The sequence below is a fragment of the Mchenga conophoros genome, linkage group LG7, assembly GCF_057382185.1.
Source record: "Mchenga conophoros isolate Kocher_MC1m ecotype Shallow Benthic linkage group LG7, M_conophoros_male_GT1.1, whole genome shotgun sequence".
NCBI lineage: Eukaryota > Metazoa > Chordata > Actinopteri > Cichliformes > Cichlidae > Mchenga > Mchenga conophoros.
The window spans coordinates 29,786,132-29,809,590 of NC_140532.1; the positions used below are offsets into that span (position 1 = coordinate 29,786,132).

Sequence of the window (23,459 nt, forward strand, 5' to 3'; positions counted from 1 at the left end):
AACTTGACACATGTAGAATTTATTTCATATTATACTAATGACAAAATATACTGATACAGTGGGATGCAGAAGTTTGGGCAACCTTGTTAATAGACATTATTTTCCTGTATAAATTGTTGGTTGTTACAATAAAAAATGTCAGTTAAATATCATACAGGAGACACACACAGTGATATTTGAGAAGTGAAAAGAAGTTTACTGGATTTACAGAAAGTGTGCAATAATTGTTTAAACAAAATCAAGCAGGTGCATCAATTTGGGCACCACAAAAAAGAAATGAAATGAATATTTAGTGTATATCAATGTGTGTGTCTCCTATATGATATATGGGGTGCCTTTGTCTGGACGTGCTTCCCATCCAGAGCTGCACAGCACAGAGGAAAGTTCCAGCGCTCCTGGAATCCCTCTGTGATGGACCGCCAGTCTCCAGGTGAAGGCACAGCCATGAAGTCGTCCACTAGACAGTCCCAGATGGACGTCGCTGCCTGGGGGGTGATCTGGCTCACCGTGGACACACCGACTCTGAAACTGAACGCGATGGTCCTGAAGGAGTCCCCGGTGACAAGGAACCTGGACAAAATTGTTCAAAATCAGTATTATGTGTACTGCAGTTACAAAATACATTATTCAAATTCCAAAATACTTTTGTGATGTCAGATATAAATCACAAAACTTAAATCTTACATAAAACATTTTGTAATTATAAGGATAATTACAAAATGTATATTAGATAATATCTAAAACAGTTGTGTTTTGTTTTAACTTTAACATATCATAATTTGATTGGTAGCAACTTTCACAACTACAGTGAGCCAATCACTCATAATTCCTAAACATGTCAATCAGGTAGGAATGAAGTGAGACATTAATAGAAATAAAGAGTTGTGTGTTGACATGCAGCCCTTTCCTTGCTTAAATCATTAATATTTTTGAAAAATTAATCTGTGATAAGACAGCTTATCAAGATAGAACCATGTAACTAGAGATGAATCAAACTGTTCACAGTTTTATCTAACTCTGTTTTAATAAAGGCTGTGACCCCTGCTATAGAGTCTGACAGCTGCAGGGATTATATACAAACATTCAACTATCCCAGAATCAAACCAGGTCTAAATAAAAAGGAGTGAGTATCACTACAAAGGTTAACTCAGTGGTCCTAATGCTACAGTTTGATATCAGCAAACACCGAGCGCATACATTGATGTGACACCACAGCCATGCTATCATGCAAACACTGATAACAGCATAAATCGAATTAAATCGGGACTTGATGAGACCTTCTGAGTATCACTAGAAATATTATAAAGAGTCGTCTCTGTACCACAGTTTGCTTTCAGTAAACACCGACAGCATTCACTGTTAGCATAGCACATCCATGTTAGCAGTGTATAACTGGATGGATTAGCATATTAGCACAGATATCAATAAAGGACTACCGTATTAAATAGTTTTACTAACCTCAGGCAGACGGACAGGCGCTCTGCAGGTGGGATTGAGCGCCTATAATTGGTGTCTAGGCGGGCGATGCTGGGACCGACGAGGGAAAGCAGGTCCTCAAACTGGCCGACGGTGATAGCGCTGGAATCGGCCGTCATCCAGGCGCAGCTCCTGGAGCAAGTGGTGAAACTCACCAAACTGCTCATGCCTCTGGAGGACCTGATGGACCCAGGTACGGCGAGGACGTCTTTTACGCTGCTGCTCTGCTCTCCACAGTACATAGAGAAGGGAGACTCTCTCTTCAAGCGCTAGCTCGATAGCTGCCATCTTGCAAAGATACCGGTCTGGCACAACTCCCTCCCACATTCCTCCCACATTTCCGGTTCACGCGCGTCAAAATATGATATTTTGACGCGCGATGGATTTTTCTTGGACACGCGTTGAGACGCGAATGTACACGCGTCAAATTAGGGGCGTTTGGGGCGTTTTATTCGCGTCCATCGCGTTCGGTGTGAACACACCGTTAGACCCCCAAAATGGCGGATCGGGCCAAAATCCTTTCCACGCCCACCCCCGTGACATCACGCTCCAAAGCCCTATACAGAATTTTCACTGTTGCAGTTGTTACCACATGTAAAATTAGCATAGATTTTCCTGCTAACTTATCATTTTTAGTAACTCACCGGAGTTCCCAAGAAACAAACACACGCTCTGCCTGGTTTTGGTCGAGAGTAAAACACATAAAGGCCTCTAAAAAGTACATAACTTTAAGTTAGAGACTGTAAAAAATACTTTATAACACTTATTTTATACCGAAAGACTCACTGTGTAGCTTGTTAATTGCTCTTGGGTGTCTTGCTCCATTTTGCCTAGCTTAATGCAGCAACGTGCTTTTGTTGCATTTACTGAACTACGGAAAATCAAAGTGTGTTCAAGGGGTGTCGGAAATAATAATACAAGGTAAAAAACAAGAAAATACTAGTAACCATGTCTATAGGGATTACAGTTACATTAATCTTTTTTTCTTTACCATCTTTGGGAGAGACTCAGCTGATGTTACTCTGCACTTTAAAAGTTTTTGCATTATCAGACAAAACAAGAGCTGCTTTGAAATAATCAGATCACTTTTACACACTTCCTGTCATTCACAAATTCTCTCTTCACTTTAAACTCTGAACTTTTCACCACTAATAACAGAGCACTTCTCCTTCTGCCCTTCTCATTAATCTGATGACCTTTGCCCGGCTTTATCATAGAGAATGCATACAAAAAAAAAAAAAAAAATGACAAAGGATGAACTGAAGCTCTGCCATCACGTAATGTCGCATACTGCTGTTTCTGATGTCATTTAGAAAAAAAAAAAAAAAAAAAAAAGAGAATGCATACATGGCTGCAACGCTCTCACAAGAAAGAAAATGATCTTTTCTACATAATTTACTCAATACCAGTGGCTCATTGTTACAGGGCTGTTATTAACTGACTGATTCAAGCTAAAATAGGCACATTTGCTGGATTCAGTGCAAAGTATTTCTGAGTGATTACCTTTCATAAACATTTCTGCCCTGATGACTGAGATCTCTTCTTCCACAGGACACGAGTGTTTGATGAGGAAGAAAAAAGATCATACGCTCTACATTTCTTAGGGGGCCTGGAGGCCAGTATATAGATGTAGACCCAAATGCAGGTACAGGTACAGGGAGCAATGGTAAGGTTTTTTCAAGACTCTTTGTTTAGTTAACACAAGAGAAAGAAAACATAGGAAGGAGCTTGCTAGAACAACTCTCAGGTGCACTGTGAGCAAAGGGAGAGGTTGATTAGTAATGGGCTGGGAAGGTGGAGAGTAAATGGAGAGACAGATGGTACACAGCAAATTCAAAAGTGTTAAATGTTTTGGTGTTAATAGTCTTCTTGCAAAAGTAGAGTTAATTTTACTCTAAGCAGAGTCACATTCTTTTAATGTAACTCTGAGGTGTAAAATGATAGTAGTTAAAATCGAGTGTTAAAAATGAGTGTTTCTCTGTCAAATCTGGAGGTGTTACAATGGAAACATTAACTCTTGACCTCTTAACTCTGAACTCCTAGAGGGGCTATGACACCAACAGAGTAAATTCACAGACTCCGCCCCCAGCACGGCTCCAATCGAAGCTGAAGTGAAGCCGTTTCAGAACATTTTGCTCTACATATTTGAGTTGTTTGCCATGCTTGGTAAGTCATTTTTTCAATGATTGTTTCAATTATTATTATGAGCTTTTACTTCTGTGGCTCTTTGGAGTTGAGACAAAGCTGTGTGAAAGGCATTAGCCATGTTGCTCGGTGATAGCATAATATTCTGTTTTAGCTAGCTGAAAGGTATTGTTTGCGGGCAAATACCACAGCCTTGAAAAAAAGCTTGCATGTGAATTTTCAGTCAAATTTTTGGTCAAATACACCTAAAACAATGTCTAGAATGTGAAATGTTGGTATAATGGTGCTACTTGAAGCCTGAAAACGATCGCCCATAAAACAAAAAAAAACGAGCAAACAGCAGTAGCAGACGTCCTGACTGGGTTCTACGTTAGCATAGATCCCTCCAGAGTTTTGTGCACACGGTTTAGGTAAAAATGAAAAAGGTTGAGGTTTTACATTTAGTTCAGTATTACCTGTTGCCTGTGTCCTTGTCTTTTGGGAAAATACTTTACACAAGTAATGGCTCAAAGAGGATTCCTTTTTCTTTTTTTTTTTACTGTGCTGCAATTGTTTACTGGATTATTTGTGCCATTAATTAGTGTCAACTAATTTTTATTCAATCTCCACACAGGATATGCTTGTGAAGATGGAATATGGGGGAGAGCAGAAGTGCGTTGAAGTTCCACAAAGGGATGAATGAAGGACATGCATATTGTATTAAAGAAATAAGTGATGAGAATGCTGTTATTTGCATTTACCATGTCAGACCTTTTGATAAACAAAATTCTAATGAAAGTGAGAACATGTATACTGTTACATCTTTCAGAAAATGTTTTGAAATTGTGGTGCACAGTTCAGAATAAATGTTTTTCAAAAACCATTGCGTCTTTTTAGTAAATGTTTATTTCCAAAAGAAATTTCTAGAAGTTCAGAACAGGAAAATTCCCGCTTTTTAGAATTAATTAGAAGATAACTCTTACGTAGTTAAACTAAAATACTCTTTGAGAGTTAATATATAAACTCTTTTTTTTTGTGTGTGTGTGTGTCCCGTTTGGATCTTTAGCCATCAGAATTGTTGTCTTAAGGCCAAGAAAGATGCCAAACGGATTTATTTTACCAAGTGGATCATCATGGCCTTGCCATATTGGTCCATTTGATTGACCTTTATTGTAATTATGAATTTATTTTATTTTCAGTTGCTACAAATGGGACAGACATGACTGGGGGATAGGACAGGGAGAAAGAATGAAAGAAAAAGAGGGAGAGAAAGAAAACCAAAGGGGAGAAGAGACGGTGAGAAGGGGGGGAAGAAAAAAACACCTGGATCACCTGTATGGAGAAAAAAAACAGAGGAGAAAGCAAACAACAAAGAGCAACATAATAAAAAAAAAAAACAGCACCATCACAATAAACTAGCTAGCAGTAGATAACAGTAGATACTAAATAATAAACGATATTGTGCAGCACGCAAGATAGACAGCGCACAATGTGCTTTGAGGTAGCAGCCAAGAAAGCTGTAGTCCGCGTCTGTGAACACCCGTGTGTACACCTGTGTGCACACCTGTGTGGATCAGCATGCTTGTATTCCAAAGGTTTCTCCATGTAACGATCTGCTAGGGAGTGTGGGGAGCCACAGCCCCGTCCTCCAGGGTATGAAGCAGGTATGGAGGAGATCCAGGCCCCAGATATCCAGAGGCCCCAGAGTACAAGGACCCGAGGAGGACCACCAAAGGGGGGGGACCGTGCCACCCTACTGGGAAGAGCTGAGTAGAGCCCCAAAGGAGAGGTCACCCCGCAGCTAAGGAGCAGAGGCCAGAGGGGGTTGCAGTGGTGTGCCCGCGGGCTCTGCCGGCAGCCAGCTGTGCCAGAGAGGACCGAGCTTCAGGCCCTGAGGCCAGAGGCCTGAGGGCATCCCACCCCCCGGAAGGAGCCCAGCCGGTCCACAGGCGCCCGGCCCCGCCAATCGGCCACCAGGAGTGAGCCGGTACATACATGAGCGCCCAGCCCCAGATGACAAGGACCACCAAGACACCAACGTCTGAGGGCATCAGCTACCGGCAGGGAGTGTGGTGAGGGGAGATAGGCCTCCGTACTTTAGAGGGCCTGAGATGTACCCAGAGAGGTTGAGTCTAAGACCCAACCTGACATATAGACACAGACGAACAGGCACACGCGGACACAGACGTGCATTCCCACCCCATATGCACAACCAAATACTCGGCACTCACCCAACGTGTAGACAGACACAAATAGACTCTGCACAGACAGTCGCACTCCCCAAGCCTACTCTATATCCCAGGTCCAGGTATCCCCGGCCCTCAGAGGGGCAAGCCGCACCTAGACCCAGGAGATGTAACCCTTCTCTCTGGGGTGGAGGCAAGCGGGGACCACCTCCTTATCTGCAGTAGCAGGGAGGCCCCGCATCCCAGACCCCAGTCTGACGGCCAGCACCTCCTCCCAGCCCCCCAGCCCTGACGGCTAACAGACCCGGGGTGGGTGAAGACCTCAAACCTCCCTACGCCCGCTCATATGTAGTGTTGCTGTGTGCTGTTCTAAAGTGCATTTAAAACTCAGGAGAGCATGGTACTAGCTTCCTCTCAGAGAGCAGCACGGCTCTTCCCGAAAACCCTTAGTGTCTAAATGCATTTAAAATTGAGGGTAGGGCACCAGCGCCAGAGGTGGGTTGGAGTACACCGACCATCCTCTGGATGCTGTAAAACGTGCCCACCCCCAAGGCCCTATATGTATGTGTTATGTGAGAGTGTGAGTAATGTGGATGTCTAGGTTGCAGAATAAAAATATATAAACTCTTAACACCTAGTTAGCATTAGTAAGTGTTAAATTATCAACTCCAGACAGATTTGTTGTTTAACACTAAACCGGAGTTAACTTACCAACTCTCCAAAAAGAGTTAAATTAACACTCTCTGATGTGAACCCATATAGACACTTTAATAGTGTTGAAATCTGACAGTGTTAATTTGGACATGCTGGATTTGCTGTGTACCCTCCACGGCTAAATAAATCGGTTTCAGTAATGCACTGATATACAAGAATGAACATAAGGGGCTTCTTTCAAAGAAAAAACTCTGGTAGTATTTTATATATTGTGTTTTGTATGTTGTTCAGTATATTTCTATGCAAAACAAGAGGAATTTCAACACACAGCAGTATATTCACAGTTTAAACCAGATATTTACACACACTTTATGGAAAACACAAGAACATTTTTTTACTGTACAACATCAATTTAGAGTAAACTTGTTTTGTTTTGGTTAAATAAATATTGAAATATCTTTTGAATTAGTTAAATGTCAGAATAAAGAGAGACAGAGCTTCTATTTTTTATCACTTTCATCAAATTTAGGAGTACATATACACTAAGTTTATTGTTAATTAATAAGAAACTCCAGACGATTCCATTCTGAGCTGAAGAAGCTTCTGATAGGTTAGTAGAGTCCATGTGAGTAAACTGGTGGCACAGCTGTGGATGCATATAAGGCAAAACACAGAGCCTGTTTCTGTGACATGGGAAAATTAAGAGATGTCAACCAAAACACCAGGAAAAGAATTGTGGAGCTCCATAAGTGTGGCTCACTTTTGAATACAATTTGGTGCCATTTATGATTAAGAAACACAGACAGTTTCTCTCTTTACTCTTAAAGTTAACAAATATGTTTTTTTATATTTATCTAAAAAAATAAACATTTAGTCTGATTTGATGTTACAATTAAAAAAGTGTTTCTGTTTTTATCTGAAGAGTAAATATCTGGTTTCAACCCTATATTTGATGATGTTGGTGTTTGGCTTGATTGTCAGCACAAAGAGGGCGAGAGAGGAGCAGAGAAGAAGAGAGAGGAACAGAGAGAGAGATGGAGAATGACGACAGAACAGAGATGAACAAGAGGAGGTGAGACACACATGTTTGTCAAATGGTTGTTTACCAAAAGTATCACCGTATCATAGGTACTCATGTATCTCGTACCTAGTGTTTCTTTTTAGGTTTGTTATTTTTCAAATTCTACATTTAAGTTTTGCAGGCTTGTTTGCACAACAAGGCTAAATAATTATATAAGCTTTTCTGAATCTAAATATTGTACTTTGGTAGAATTAAACAATAAGTGTAGTGCAGGTCTATGATGATTTTTAGTGCTACTATCATCTAGTTCTGATTCTTGGTTAAATCCTCAGTAGTCCTGATTTTTAACTGTTGTAGTCCTGTTTTAATTCTGGATCAGTTCTGGGTCTGGTTGAATTGGGGTTCAGTCCCTGTGTCTTGATACAGGCCCGACTTTGTTCTGCCTTGCTGCTTAATTAAAAAACTAGTTTAAGGTGTCCTGCATATGTCATATATATTTTTCCCTATATGAAGTCATTCTCTTTTGAACAAAACTCAAAACAGAGCCTATTAATCTTTCAGCCATTTCTAACCCCCCCCCCCCCCCCTCCCCCCAATCCCACATGCATACTACCAGAGGTGGGACCAAGTCATTGTTTTGCAAGTCTCAAGTAAGTCTCAAGTCTTTATCCTCAAGTCACAAGTCAAGTCTCAAGTAATGTCAGGCAAGTCAGAGTCGAGTCTCAAGTCACTGGTGTAAAAGTCCGAGTAAAGTCACAAGTCTGAAATTTTGAATTTCAAGTCCTTTTGAGTCTTTAAAAAAAACGAAAAAAGCATGTTGCAGTTATGCTAAATGTAAATATTAGACCATGTAATTTTTAAATCTGTGTTTTTCTCAACACATGACAAAATAGTGAACTTAGAAAATATACACAAATTGTGAAATTGCACCTCTTTAAAATGCAGCTCAATTAAACCTAGCTCCAAGAATAATTTTCACCGACAGTTCTGAGATAAGCTGCATGTTGTTCTTGGATGCGGTTGTAGGACCGGCTTTAAAATCGCATGACAAAAATATCATACACATTAAAAAAACTGCATCACCAACGTAGCCTGGACAACATTTGCTAGTTAGATGAAGTCAGCTATCTCATCGTAGCATATTTATATGCATATTTATAATCATACGGTTCTTGGAGTGAGTGCATACACTCATGAAGTTTAGTAACTTCAGGTCACTGCAACAAGCCCAGGTACAGTTTACCGACGGATGGGTGCAGGACCTTGAAATGCACCGTGTAGAAAGTAAAGACCATCGTACATATCATAAGTTTACCAGTCTCACAAATCGTCGTCATAAATACACATTCGTTAACCGTTTATTAATAGGACCTTTGAGCTCAATGGTAATTAATTAGTAGTGGAAATAATTTCTGGTACCCATCACAGAAATGTAGCAGTGACAATAATACTGTATGCTGTAATCGTACTGGGCAATTAGTGATACAAAACAACTGTTTTATCCTGTGAATAAAAGTATATGTTTTTGTCAATGTACCATAATAACAGAAGCGAAACGCAATATTGTGTCAGGACAATTCACTATTTATGCACAATAAACAAAGGAGCATAGCGCGACAATTTCTGTTCAGCGCCAGACTTGCTTGTAACCTATATCACCAATTATGTTATGAAAATGACGTATTAACTACAACAGCAGACTGACCTTTGTGGGAATGCTTGGAGCAGACTAAGTCACAAGTCTTAGAACATTTTTTCAAGTCAAGTCTAAAGTCATAAAATTAATGACTCGAGTCTGACTCGAGTCCAAGTCATGTGACTCGAGTCCACACCTCTGCATACTACCCTTTAAAGCTAAGACATGGGTGTATCAAATGTCTGCCTCCGCCTCTGCACCACAGTACAGTGAAAAGGATCCTTATTCCTGACTTTAATAAGCTGCAGTTAAAATTATGAAAAACTTACCAACCTTTGCTGAGCAACATGAGAATCTGCTTACAAACGGTGCACTGAGACCTCCTCCATCCTCCATCCATGTTGTGTTTAAACAATAACTAATGTAGAACTCGAGTGCTGGACCCAGACAAGCCAATGAGATGTGGAATATTCTCTTAGAGATTTGGCACATGAATGAACTTAGACAAGCTCTTAGTCCTTAAACAAACAAAATCATGGTGACAAAGTTTAGCCGAACTAAACACTGGACTTCAATTAACAGGAATGAGAGATTGTTATGGGAACAGAGGTAGGCAGGAAGGGACCAGGCAAGATGAGGAAGGGACAAGTTGGGCAGGAATCCAGGGAGGGAGTTTGGTGATTGTGACACAGGACCGAAGGATTGACATTTCAGCTTTGTCGTTTAGCAGCAATTTTACTGACAGTAGTGATTACTGCGGTTTCGGGGTTCTGCCCAGGACCCCTCTGCAACTCTCACACTACCCTCTCCGTCTCACTGCATGACATAAAAACAGTTGCCATTCATCAATCCAGTTTAGCACACCTGCTCTTCCCTGCTTCTGCAGCAGGCCCAAGACCACACCTTCGCCACAGTGATGTTATCCAGAAAATAACTGTAAAAAAGCCTTAGTTGCAAGAGAAAGGGAAAAGAGCAAAACCAAACTAGCCTGTTTACCACACGGAGAGAGCTAATAATCTGGCAGAGTCTAGATGGCTGTGCTGGTCCTTATGTAGAGAGCTGATGAACGACAGGTGATCTGAGGAGGGGTGATGGGGTGGAGGGGAACAGCTGCCCTACAGATTAAAGCCTGTTTGGGTTTTTTTTATAACAAGTTTTATGTTTTAGCTTTGATTGTTTTGTGGGGTGTTTCTTAGTGATGCACTGTAACACTTTCAAAGACAGACCTACAAAGATGGAGCTCAAAAGCTTCAGAAAGTATTTAGAAACTTCATCTTTTGCATGTTGTCTTATAAAATGAAAACATTTTTAATCACCTTTCTTCCACATTCTGATGTTCAGTTTGAACTTCAACAGGTCATCTTGTTTACATGACTAAATGCATTGAGTTGCTGAAGTGGCTATTGAGTAGATTTCATATATATACTGTATACCACCACTGTGACACACACACCAGGTAGTCTAGCAGCAGGCTGTCTCCAGCAGCCTGAAGCTTCTCCTCCTTCAGATTCACAGCTTTCTGCTGGTGTCCAGCAGCGACTCTGGGCCACAGATTTGAACAGAACAGTTCAGCTGGGGTTCATTAGTATCTCCACACTTGTCATTGTCAGTGTCTTTCACTAATTTGCATAAGAGTTTTACTCTGGGTCACAGATCTTCTCAGAAAATCACAAAAATGAGAACGAACCAATCCAATCAGTCTGATCTGTGCTGTCATGTCTCTCCAGGCCTGCAGGGGGCAGAAGCCGAGCACACCTGAGAACACTGAGCTGGTTTACTGTAACTTCAGTCTTTGTGCACCTGAAGGAGCAGAAGACGACCTCCGAGGAGCTTGTCTCAAACCCAGATGAACTTCTCATTTGTAAAAACAAAGACTGGTTTCTACTGAACCCACATTTACAATCAGAGAACAGTTTCAGTACAAATGAAACTTGAGACTTCCTCAGATTATAAGTTTTACCGTCACAGATACAAACAGTTCTCATCTTTAAGTTTTCCACACATTTAAATTAAAGTCTTGCTGACTCGTGATGAAAGATTGATTTTATTTTAAGAACTTCCTTTTCCTTTCCAGCCATCAGTGTGTTTGATCCACTTGGTACTTTCCACACGTCTTTCATTTCTTCATTTTCATTTTCCACAGACAGACAAACTGTTCCAACTTCTGCAATCTGGTAGAAGGTTGCGCATCTTCCGGGCAAGGACAGAGAGACTCAAGAGGAGCTTCTATCCCCAAGCCATCCGTGCCCTAAACACACACACCCGCCCTCTCACATCATCTATAATTGACTGAGTCAGGACTCTTCCAGACACTAAACCAAGGCACAATGTACATTTCAATTCCTTTAATTTTAAATATGTTTATATTGTCTATTCTGTAAAATAGTCAGATGTCTATTCATATTAATGTACAGAATTCACCTGCTTGCTACTACTACTGCACATTCACCCAATGTATATACTATATATATATATATATATATATATATATATATATAATGTTCTTCCTCTACAGCCTCCCCTCATTTTTGCACATGTCGAGGAGCGTGTCAGGCTACATTTCACTGTGTGTTATACTTGTATAACTATGCATGTGACAAATAAAGAACCTTGAACCTTGAACCTTGAAGATACCAAATATCAACATCTCTTTAAAGGTGCTGTCAGCAAAACCTTTTGTGTTGATTCTTCATCATAAGTTTACTCTTGAACTAAATCCTAATTTAATCATGAGATTATGGAAACAATCGATTTACAGTCACTTCATTATAAGTTTAAACTTTTATGCATACAGACTTTCAGCTTCATATATTTCTTATTCTTCAGCTTTTTAATATTCCTGTGTGATCTAACCTCCAGCTCCTCTTGTTGGTTTCCTCGGTGATGTCTGAAGGATGGGTGATAATTAGCTCTGGATCTTCTGCTGCTGGTTCAGGGGAGGTACAGTGAGGTTCTGGAGCATGATCTGGGTTTTGTGATGCAGGGTGGGCCTGTCATGAGCTTTGTTTCACAGGTTTCCCATTTCAGTTGGAGTCCTGTGAGTCTTCTTGTCTAAGTCGGGTCTGTGACTCTGCTGTTTTTAGGGCCCTGTGAGGTCCATGATCCTTCCTGGTTCTATCTTCACTGCCTGTCCTTCTTTTTGATTCCTGTGTCCTTCCTGTTTGTCAGCCCCAGATCAGATCCTAATCGTCTTCTTCCATCACGACAGATGTTTTGGTTACTAAGAGATGTAATCAGCATCCACAGCTATGTTTGTTGCAGACGTTTTTTTCAGTGATTTTCGAAAGATGACAAAAAAAAAGAACACAAGGAGGACTTCATAAATATGTGCAATTAACTGAATCATCACACTTAGTCTTTCCTGTGTGTGAGATGCAATGAGTATAGTTTCTTTGAATTCTTGTCTTATTTGTATTAAAATGATTTTATTAAAAGGATGTGGATCGTTATACTCGTATTATGTTTGAGATCATGAAGCAGAGCAGTGGCTGTAAACAGATCATATTTAACTGACGTCACCTTCAAATGAAGTCATTTTGTTTGATCAGCTGTTGTATTAACTCCTCTTTTATTACACACTGTTATCGGCTGAATTGAGGTGAACCCTGATGTTCTTCTTTAATCTCAGTTTTCTCCTCCTTTAGCTCTTTTCTCCTCTGTGCCTCCTGCTCATCAGTCTGCTGTGATTTACTGCCTCACACCAGTTTTGTTGAACACAGAAGGTGGTGCAGAATAAACAGCAGTGAGTTTTCGGGTGTCTGTGGCTCAGGAGGTGGAGTGGGTCATCAACTAATGGGAAAGTTAGTTATTTGATCCTTGCCTCCTCGAGTATGCATGCTGAAGCATTGGCTGGAGAGTACTGAACTGTCAGAGTGTGTGAATGCAGATAAAGTGCTCTAACAGTGTGTGAAGAGGCTAATGAGGCATCATAAATTTTAAGAGGAAGCAAAATCTGCAGGACGAAGCAGGATAAATTCAGGCAGCGCCTTTTCCTTCCATCAGCGATTAGAGGTCAAGATGGAAGGACGAGGAACTGGTGAATGCTGTCTAACCTTCTCTATGAGCTTCACTATTTTTGAAAAGTCATTTAATAATTTATCTGTGCTATTTATATGACCCGAAACGGCTTCTTTTAGCAGGTTTTTATGGTTTTTGTTTCAGTTCTGCTGTCATAAGCATAGATAATCATGCTTGCTTCATACCACAGTAACTGCATGTAATTTGGTTCCTTTTTTCTTATTAATTATTACTAATTTCACTTTAACTATATTTGTTATTTTAATACAGGTTGTGTTTTTTATTGTTATAGCTGTTTAAATAATAAAACATAGCTTCTCTCATCTTCTTCTTCTGAGTCATAAAGAAAAGTTTGCACTTCAGCCCTTCATCCATTTTCAGTTTTAACCCTATTATCAGAACACACTTGTCACGGTTTGCCGGGGCAAGCCGTGTGAATAATAATGGATCCAAACTGCAGGCTGCTGAAGTGGAGGGTGAGTTTATTTGCAACCAAAAGGTACAACAGACAGGGTGGCGAGGAACCGAACGGTGAAAACTCTAAACTGGGAAAACTAAATAAAACACTAACCGGAATACGAACGTGACATGCAGGGAGAATGACCAGAGAATCAACACAGAAGGGTGGAAGGGAAATAACACAGGTGGGAGACACAGCTGGGAGTGATTAACATGACGAGACCAGGGAGGCAAACTGAAAACACTCACATAAGACGCAGACCTTCACAATAAAACAGGAACACACGGGGGGGAACAGGGTAAACACCAATTAGAGAACAGAACCAAAATCGCGAAGAGAAAACACAAAACGCTGGGTCAAAAGGACCCAGGATCATGACAACACTATCTTAACATTCTCGTACATTTGTCCTGCAGTAGAGAAATAAAGATGTTATCAGATAACATGAGTTAAAATTTCTGGATTTTTTCATGAACACTGGTAATTTACAGCTCCATCTGGGCTTTTATCTTCAACAGGGAAGAGAAATTATGGAATATAAAATGTGGTGACTTTTTTCCTCTTAGAACTGCTTTTAATCCCACCTTCAGCAAACATTTGGAAAATGTCATCTAAGATTTTACATTTGTAGAAATAGTTGCTGCTACATTTGTTGCCAGCGTAATTTAGTTTTTGGTGTTGTTGATAAAATGATGTGAATTTAATGCGAATGACAGATTTCCAGCATCAGTTACTGCTGCCTGCTTCCACTGTACAGGCTGTGACTACTCTGTGGGATGTTGGTGTGGTTTTAGATGTGCTGTTGATGGACGGCATGTCTGATGGACAGAAAAAAAGACCTGATTTCAGAATGATAGATTCTGCTCATCACCTCTATACTTCTGTCCAAAAATAGGAAACAGTGAAACAAACTAAAACATAGTTTTACACATATATTAACCAGAGTCCTTCTGGGTCAAAACCTACTTGACTTTTATACATCTAAAAATAAAATGTTCAAACTATTATTCATGTCATGAGTAGATATGATTCTAACTGCTGGTCATTATAAGCATTTGAAGCTTGGCTGGTGCCATAAAGTCCGAACAGATGAGAATTTATAGCATAAAAAAAATCATGTACCTGGATACAGGATATTTGGTCTTTTACTAAACAATATGTTCAATAAGACTCTGAAGAATTCAGCCAAGGAAAAGGCTGATGTGATGGAACACAGAGTTCAAGAAAGGTCACAGTGGAGTGACCTCCAGCAGAGCTCACACAACCAACCAACCATCCATCCCACCATCCCGCCCCTTCCTGTTAGCAGAAATATACTGAGGACAGCACATGATGGTCAGAGCAGAGAGACGTACAGCTGGACATGGATCACCTATTAGTGCTGCTTCTCCTGTGGAGCTCAGGTAGGACACCTGCACACACACACAGTTCAGTTTTGAAAAACACCTTCTAGTTAGAATCCTTCAGACTTCGGACAGGTGATCCAGGTGATCCAGGTGATCCAGGTGATTGATATATGTATTTTTTGTCTGCTTATTTTGTTGGTTTTTGTTTTTTGCCCTTTATCCCCGCTGTTTTTCATTCCCTCTTTCTTTTCCCCAGTCAAGTCTGTCCCGTATCTAGCACGTAAAAATAAAATAAAATAAACAATAAAAGGTGAATCAAATAGACCATTACGGCAAGGCTGGGATGGTCCACTTGGTAAAGTAAATCCGTTGGGCATCTTTCTTCGCCTTTAGACAATAATTCTGATGGCAAAAGAACCAAACAGGACAGGCAAAAAAAAAAAAGAATCCTTCAGACTTTGTCAAATCAAAGCCATATTTTAATATATTGACAGTCACTTGTGAGTTGTTTTGTCCGACAGGTCAATATTCAGTGATGATCTCTGTGCAGCAGCACTCACTGTCGGACTTCCTCACTGATGATGATGAGTCACAGTTCCTTTACTCATGACCAAAAATAACTCAAGAAACTCTAATGTCTCTGTAAAGCTCACTCTGAATAACTAGCTGAACACACCTAAAGACTGTTTCCACCAGCTGGAGCTGATTCTAGCCTCTAACAATCAGAGAGGAGCCCAAACTTTCTGTCTTTCTGGCTGCTGTTACAACCAAATTTCCCCTTGTGGGACAATTAAAGGATTATTCTATTCTAAACTGTACTGTGTTATCCACAGCAGACTTAACGCCTCCTCACTAACAACTCCACTTTGAATGAATGAACGAACTACGTCTACTATATTTTAGAGCCCAAAGAGGGAAGCATAGCCCCATCACGTCTAGACTTCTTATGAAAATGATGGAATTTTAAAAAAACAAGACTCACTGTAATAGAGGTTAAAGTAGAGCTCTTCCTTGCCACCATTGCAGTGTGCTGCTCAGAGGAAATCATCAGGTTGTTTGTGACCTTCTACAATAATATAGCCGTTATCCTATTAAATCAAATTGTTTTGTTTTTTTTTATTTAAAAATAGAAAGAACCTTGAGAAGACTATTGTTGTGAATTGGCCTGTTGTGGCTGTGGCTCAGGTGTTAGAACAAGTCGCCTACTAATTGGAAGGCTGGTGGTTTGATCCACATCTGCTGCAGCCTGCATGTCAAATATCCTTGGCCAAGATACTAACCCCAGGTTCCTCTCTGATTGTTTCTCTCACTGTAAAATCATGAATGTTAGATAGAAAGCATTTATATAGAAAAATGTTCTTGAGTGAATGAAGCAAGTTGTACAAAAGCACTTTGAGTGCTCAGTTAGGGTAGAAAGTGGTTTAAAAGAAACAGTCTATTTACCATAAATAAAATAGAATATATATGTGTGTTATTAAACTACAGCAGGGGTGCCCAATCCCGGTCCTCGAGAGCTACCGTCCTGCAGCTTTTAGATGCATCCTTGTTCCCACACACCTGAATCAAATGAATGGCTTGTTATCAGGCATTTGCCAAACATGATGGCATGCTGAAGAGATCAAACCATTTGATTCAGCTGTGTTGGAGTAGGGATGCATCTAAAAGCTGCAGGATAATAGCTCTCGAGGACCGGGATTGGGCACCCCTGAACTACAGTGATAACATGTACTTCCTGTTTTCATCAGAAACTCCTCATTTCACAATAAGGCTTTTATTGTGAAACATTTTCAAGAACATGCTCCTCATTTTGTGACAGTGGCTGTTTCACATGTTTTAGAAAACTTCCTTTGTGAAGTGAGACACACAGAGTAGCATTTATTTTACTTTCAAGGAAGTAAAAGCATACACAGTCAACGTCGAGCGCTCGAGTGCAAGTGCAAGCCTGCGAGTTTCATCCATACACTTTTTCCAGCATTATCCTGTTATAAACTGTCAGCTACATGATGTACTCATACATGATTATAATTGTGCTCTGATTAACAGATGGAAGAGCAGAAATGTGAACTGAAAACAAGATAGATAGAGAGAAACAGAGGGACATACATTTCTTCAGCTTACTGTTAAGAGTATTGCATAACTTTAATAATTTTGCTGTCAATATTTTTGTTTTTGTTCTGTTCACAAGCAGAATATTATACATGCTATCATTAGGGCTATATATATATATATATATATATATATATATATATATATATATATATATATATATATATATATATATATATATATATATATATATATATATATATAAAGTTCCTAACTTGCAGGGAAAAAAAATCTGCAAATATACAAAATTACATTCTGGATAATGAAGTCAGTGAATCAGATCAGATGCCTGCAGTCAGCATAATACCATGCCCCCATTTCTCTGTATAAGAAAACAAGTTTACCAATTGAAGAGACTTCACCCCTAACAGAAGAAAAAAGGAGAAAGTGCAACTTAATGAATTTAAATAAGAGTGTATAAATGGAAAAAGGACAGCTCCCTTAAGTGTCTCCACTTAAGTGACGGATGTTAAACACCTTTTAAAGATGAGGCTTGGGCTGAAATAACAGGGGTGATGAATATTGTTTCTAATGGGACAATTAGCCTGGCTCAGTGAAAGAAATTATTTAAAAATAAATTTGATGTTGGAAAAAAAAAAGAACCAGCCCACTGTAAGAAAAAGAAGAAAAAGGGCTGACATGTAATCATTGAACCCAAAAAAATAACTCACTTACAAAGAAACATCAATATCATCCAGCATTCTGGGATAGTGCCCAGAAATTAAACTTAGTGATTTCATCCAGTAAGAGGATGTCATTATACATATATACTGTCCTAGAATGTACCACAGGTCTTCAAACTGGCAATAGGTAAACCGTTACTTAAAAAGCCATCTCTAGACCCAGCAGTCTTAGCTAATTATAGGCCAACTCCAACCTTCCTAAAGAGTAGTTGTCAAACAGCTAACAGATCATCTGCAGAGGAATGGCTTATTTGAAGAGTTTCAGTCAGGTTTCAGAGCTCATCACAGCACAGAAACAGCTTTAGTGAAGGTTACAAATGATCTTCTTATGGCCTCAGACAGGGGACTCATCTCTGTGCTTGTCCTGCTAGACCTTAGTGCAGCGTTCGATACTGTTGACCATAATATCCTATTAGAGAGATTAGAACATGCTGTAGGTATTACAGGTACTGCACTGCAGTGGTTTCTATCATATCTATCTAATAGACTCAAATTTGCTCATGTAAATGGAGAGTCCTCTTCACACACTAAGGTCAGTTATGGTGTTCCACAGGGTTCAGTGCTAGGACCAATTCTGTTTACATTATACATGCTTCCCCTAGGCAGCATCATCAGAAGGCATAGCATAAAATTTTACTTCTATGCAGATGACACACAACTTTATCTATTCATGAAGCCAGATAACACACACCAATTAGTTAAACTGCAGGAATGTCTTAAAGACATAAAGACCTGGATGGCCGCTAACTTTCTGCTTCTTAATTCAGATAAAACTGAGGTTATTGTACTCGGCCCTGAAAATCTTAGAAATATGGCATCTAACCAGATTCTTACTCTGGATGGCATTACCTTGGCCTCCAGTAACGCTGTGAGGAACCTTGGAGTCATTTTTGACCAGGACATGTCCTTCAACCCACATGTTAAACAAATATGTAAGACTGCGTTCTTCCATTTGCACAACATCTCTAAAATTAGAAACATCCTGTCTCAGAGTGACGCTGAAAAACTAGTTCATGCATTTATTACTTCTAGGCTGGACTACTGCAATTCATTATTATCAGGATGTCCTAAGAATTCTCTGAAAACACTTCAGTTAATCCAAAATGCTGCAGCAAGAGTACTGACAGGGACTAGAAAGAGAGAGCATATTTCTCCTGTTTTGGCTTCCCTTCATTGGCTTCCTGTTAAATCCAGAATTGAATTCAAAATCCTGCTCCTCACATACAAGGTCTTAAATAATCAGGCCCCATCTTATCTTAATGACCTTGTAGTACCATATCACTCCATTAGAGCTCTTCACTCTCACATTTCAGGCTTACTTGGTGTTCCTAGAGTATTTAGAAGTAGAATGGGAGCTATATAAATAAAATGGAATTGAATTAAATGTTTGTTTAGATACCAGAGAATATTCCATGAAAAGGTTAAAGTCTACACATTTTCAGTTAACATTTTGTGCTGTTAACTCATAATTATATATTTTATTGGTGGTCTAAGGAGCTTGGAAAGAAAAGCATCTGGACTTCTTTAAGCGTGGAGACTTAATTCAAATACATCTACTCTCTGTTTCATAAGGATAAGAGTGCAGATGTGGTGGATCATAAATTTGATTAGTTTTGAAGTTGTACATCTCTGTTCCTTACATTTCATGTCATGCCCTTATTAATGTTTTATTTGTTGCTTTGACTGTTTTCGAATAGAATATGCAGTGGGAATATAGAGGGAGATAAGTAGTGAAAGTTTTGCCTGGGTTGATTGTGCGTCGATCCATTGTTAATGCCTCAGGGCTCCAGTAGGTGGGTTCGCGCGCTTCCTCCTTCACTCAATACAGACGAGTGAGAGTGAGAGCTGCGTGTCTGTGCCTTTCTTTCACCTCTCCGCACTATTTCCCCTGTTTAAGGGCACAACACAGACATACTATATCCCAGTGTGGTTTGCCAGCTGCATTGCTCAAGAAAACCGCGCAATCATTACTCTTCAGCTGTGGATACATGTGCAATCAGTAATGATAGTTATACTGGCTGCTAATAAGGGTTAGATTGAAGGTTAGGGTCTTTCTGCAAATTCTAATATGATGCCATAAGCTGCTGATTTATTTGGATCTTTGTGTTTTTGCACTGGTTTGAGATGGCAGCAGCATAAGGCCAGCAGCCCTAACTCAATTTCCTTCGTGGCCAACCTTTGGGATCAATAAAGTTTATTGATTGATTGATTTTTTTTATTTTATTTACTCTGTTTTTATATTTGATTCTGTCTCACTTCACCCATTTTATCACAGGTTCACTTTTTGTAATAGTAACCCTTCATGCTGAAAAATGGAACATCTTCTCCTGGTATATCATCATCATATTGTGCTTTTGACACACCGATAGTTTTGACAAAACAAGATTACTTTAAGCAATGAGGACCAGAATGGACTGATCCATGAAGTCTTTAAAAACTGCAATGTTGATTTGTGACTTCTTGTTTTACAAGTCAGACTTGGAAAACGAGTCCAGAGTCCTGCTTTAAAATGGCAACTTTTTTCTCTAATGTTCTTTTCAGGAGTCCAGGCTGAAGAAAAACATAACTCAGGTAAATGCAGAAATCAAATACTCACAGAAGCAGCAGATAACTTTACTTTTCAGAAGTCAATTAACTTCTTTACTGATGACTCTGTGCTTTCTGTTCAGAGTCTGATGATGTCAGGTTGGTGGGAGGAGCCAGTCACTGTGCAGGAACACTGGAGCTGAAACATCTGGGAGAGTGGAGAATAGTATATGGTTATGCTTGGACCCTGAAACATGCAGATGTTGTCTGCCAACTGCTGGACTGTGGCTCTGCTGTTTCTGTAGAATGGAGATTTGAGACCACAAACACACCTGTGTGGGAAATGAAAACTGAATGTATTCAGTCTGGATCTGCTGTGAGAGATTGTGTAACATCATATTCATCTTCTGTCATCACCAATGTCACCTGTGCAGGTGAGCCTATAAGTATAAAGCGTGTCATAAGTGCAACACGTTCACATCAGCTTCTCAGGAGTCACAACAGAGAAAACTTTAGGATTCATCTGGACCAACCACCTCTCTCAAAGGTCTCTTTCAGTTTTCTGAACCACCGTGTCCCATCAGTACCTTCTTATCTGCCCTCATGACAAACAACAAAAACATGCTATCCACTAATTACAACAAATCCCATTGTACACACCCAGACTGTAGAAAGTCTTTGCTGACAAGCAGCATCTGATTGTTGTGACCTGGCTACTGTGGAGGTCTGCTCCATGTGTGTTTGAAAACACACTAAAATCAAAGATAGAGGCTATGTTTCCAGTCCAAAGTATAAATGAACACATCCAAGTAAAAAAGGAGCTACAAGGCAGATTTGAGTATAAAAAAATGGAATACGTAAAGTCATAAGAGGCTAATATCATTAAGAATAAAAGGAAGCAAGTTTTGAACATTGTCAACATGTAATGCATGTTAATGATGAAGTCTAATCAGAATTGTGCTGAGTTTGAGTCAGTGAATAGTTGTTTGCTGCCATCTTTTTTTTGTGTGTCTGCTGTCTCTGATCTCTCTGTTTGATCTTCTCTGATGTCTCCAGACTCTGTCAGGCTGCTGAATGGTTCCAGTCTGTGTTCAGGCAGACTGGAGGTGAAGTCTGACCAGAGCTGGTCCTCAGTGTGTGAAGCTGACTTTGACCAGCAGGATGCAGAGGTGGTCTGTAGGGAGCTCGGCTGTGGGCCTCCTTCGGTCCTCCAGGGGGCGCTCTATGGAGAAGTGGAGGTTCCAGTGTGGAGCAAAGAGTTCCAGTGCGGAGGCCATGAGTCTGCTCTCCTGGACTGTAGAAGCTCAGGCTCAGCTAGAAACAGCTGCTCACCTGGCAAAGCTGTTGGACTCAGCTGCTCAGGTAGAAGAGGAGCTGCAGCTTTGATGTGGTTCAAACTCACTTTATTATTTTACTGATGACTCTCTGCTTTCTGTTAGAGCCTGATGATGTCAGGTTGGTGGGAGGAGCCAGTCGCTGTGCAGGTACACTGGAGCTGAAACATCTGGGAGAGTGGAGACCAATGTTTGAGTTTGGCTGGACGCTGAAAGAGGCAGCTCCTATTTGTGAACATCTGGACTGTGGTTCTGCTGTTTCTTTACAACACACCGAGTCATCATTACAATTTAGCTGGAGGATCGAACCTGACTGTGTTCAGTCCAGATCTACTCTGAGAGAGTGCACAACATCGAGTTACTACAACCCCATCCTGAATCTTACCTGCGCAGGTAAATATATTTTTGTTGTTATTCAAATCAGATCAATTCAATTTTATTTACATACAGCCAAGTCACAACAGGAGCTATGCTTTATATTGTAAGGTAATGACCCTACAATAATACAGAGAAAGGCTCAGCAATCATATGACCCTTATAAGCAAGCACTGTGGTGACAGTGGGAAGGAAAAAAACTCCCTTTTAACAGGTGTTTTTTCTTCACTTATTATGTGTTTGCACACCTCTCTGCAGGAGATTTCTTCCTCTGAAAAGGGAGTTTTTTCCTTCCCACTGTAATAGTGCTTGTTTATAAGGGTCATATGATTGCTGAGCTTTTCTCTGTTTTCTCTATATTATTGTAGGGTGTACCTTACAACATAAACATCCTTGAGGTGACTGACATCATGATTTGGCACTGTATAAATAAAATTTAACATGTGTTAGATTGATTGGTGATTTGAAAGTAGCCATAGGTGTTATCATGCACAGGGATGCCTCTTTTAACACTGTATCCTGTTCAAGATTTAGCTTCCTTTGACCATGACTGTTGGTATAGGCTCCGCCCTCTCAGAAATCTGAACCGAATGGATGGAAGAAAATGGAGAGACTGGTCTTCTAAATAATCACACCACTGATCATGCCTCTATGAACTATAATTTTTACAGTTACAAGTTACCAAAAAAATTCAAAGAATTTGAAAACGAACATATCAGAGGTTTAAAAGCTAATAATTTCAGTTCCTCCTCTTACAAGACATTGCCCGATTGCATATTTTCACATTACAGTTAGAGCTGGGCGATATGAGATTTTTTCATATCACGATATGTTTTTTTCATTTCAGACGATAACGATATATATCACGATATAAGCCAAATAACTATATTTGTAAGATTTAAATGTGCCGTTGCTCACAAGTAAAATGTGAAATAATCAGCAGCTTGTTTTTATTTAAATATTTATTTCCCATAATAAGTTCAACAGGGTAGATGTACTTAAGGAACATGAGACTTTTTCAGATAAATAAAGGCAAATATTGCAAACTACACAAAAGGCAGCCGCTAAAGCGTTTAAGTTTCAAAATAGAACAAACGAAACAGACTAAATTGTCAATTCCACTTAGAAACAAAATATTAATTCTAAAAATAAATCTTAGTTTGTTTTACAGAAGAACAGACAAAACTGGCTAACTTTTGTCAATATCAAATAAACTGAGAACTAAAAGGAAATTCTCAATCTCTCCTTGTTGTATAGCTTAGCTTTTCAAACAGTTTTAACAGTTACTTTAGTCTGACAAAAGCCGAATGACGAATTAGCGCTTCCAGTCAGAGACTGAGGCTACGTCCACACGTACACGGGTATTTTTGAAAACTGAGATTTTCCGTTTTCGTTTTAAAAAATAATCCCGTCCACACATAAAGGCAGAAATGAAGGAAAACGCTGCTATGAACATGCCAAAGCAGCAGGTGGCGCTAGATTCCTAACCGTGCAGAAATGTTGGCCAATCAGAAG

At 39.8% G+C, this 23,459-nt stretch overlaps 3 protein-coding genes across 3 annotated transcripts in view; 1 reads left to right on the top strand and 2 right to left on the bottom strand.

Moving 5' to 3' along the window:
• The window catches only part of LOC146570363 (scavenger receptor cysteine-rich type 1 protein M130-like), a 214,491-nt gene that overhangs the window by 52,576 nt on the left and 138,456 nt on the right, over positions 1 to 23,459 (bottom strand). The window lies entirely within an intron of this gene.
• On the bottom strand, positions 4 to 1,833 carry LOC146570366 (uncharacterized). Its single transcript, XM_085278801.1, has 2 exons — positions 1,459 to 1,833; positions 4 to 570 (listed from the first exon to the last, which is right to left on the bottom strand). The coding sequence occupies exons 1-2, from the start codon at positions 1,716 to 1,718 to the stop codon at positions 300 to 302; spliced, it is 531 nt and encodes a 176-aa protein (XP_085134927.1). The 5' UTR covers positions 1,719 to 1,833; the 3' UTR covers positions 4 to 299.
• Positions 14,925 to 23,459, top strand: part of LOC146570367 (scavenger receptor cysteine-rich type 1 protein M130-like) — a 44,584-nt gene continuing 36,049 nt past the window's right edge. Inside the window, exons 1-5 of the mRNA XM_085278791.1 lie at positions 14,925 to 14,977; positions 20,251 to 20,280; positions 20,379 to 20,669; positions 21,292 to 21,597; positions 21,675 to 21,962. Of these exons, the coding sequence (XP_085134917.1) occupies positions 14,938 to 14,977; positions 20,251 to 20,280; positions 20,379 to 20,669; positions 21,292 to 21,597; positions 21,675 to 21,962 (955 nt within the window). The 5' untranslated portion in view covers positions 14,925 to 14,937. The remainder of the gene's footprint in view (positions 14,978 to 20,250; positions 20,281 to 20,378; positions 20,670 to 21,291; positions 21,598 to 21,674; positions 21,963 to 23,459) is intronic.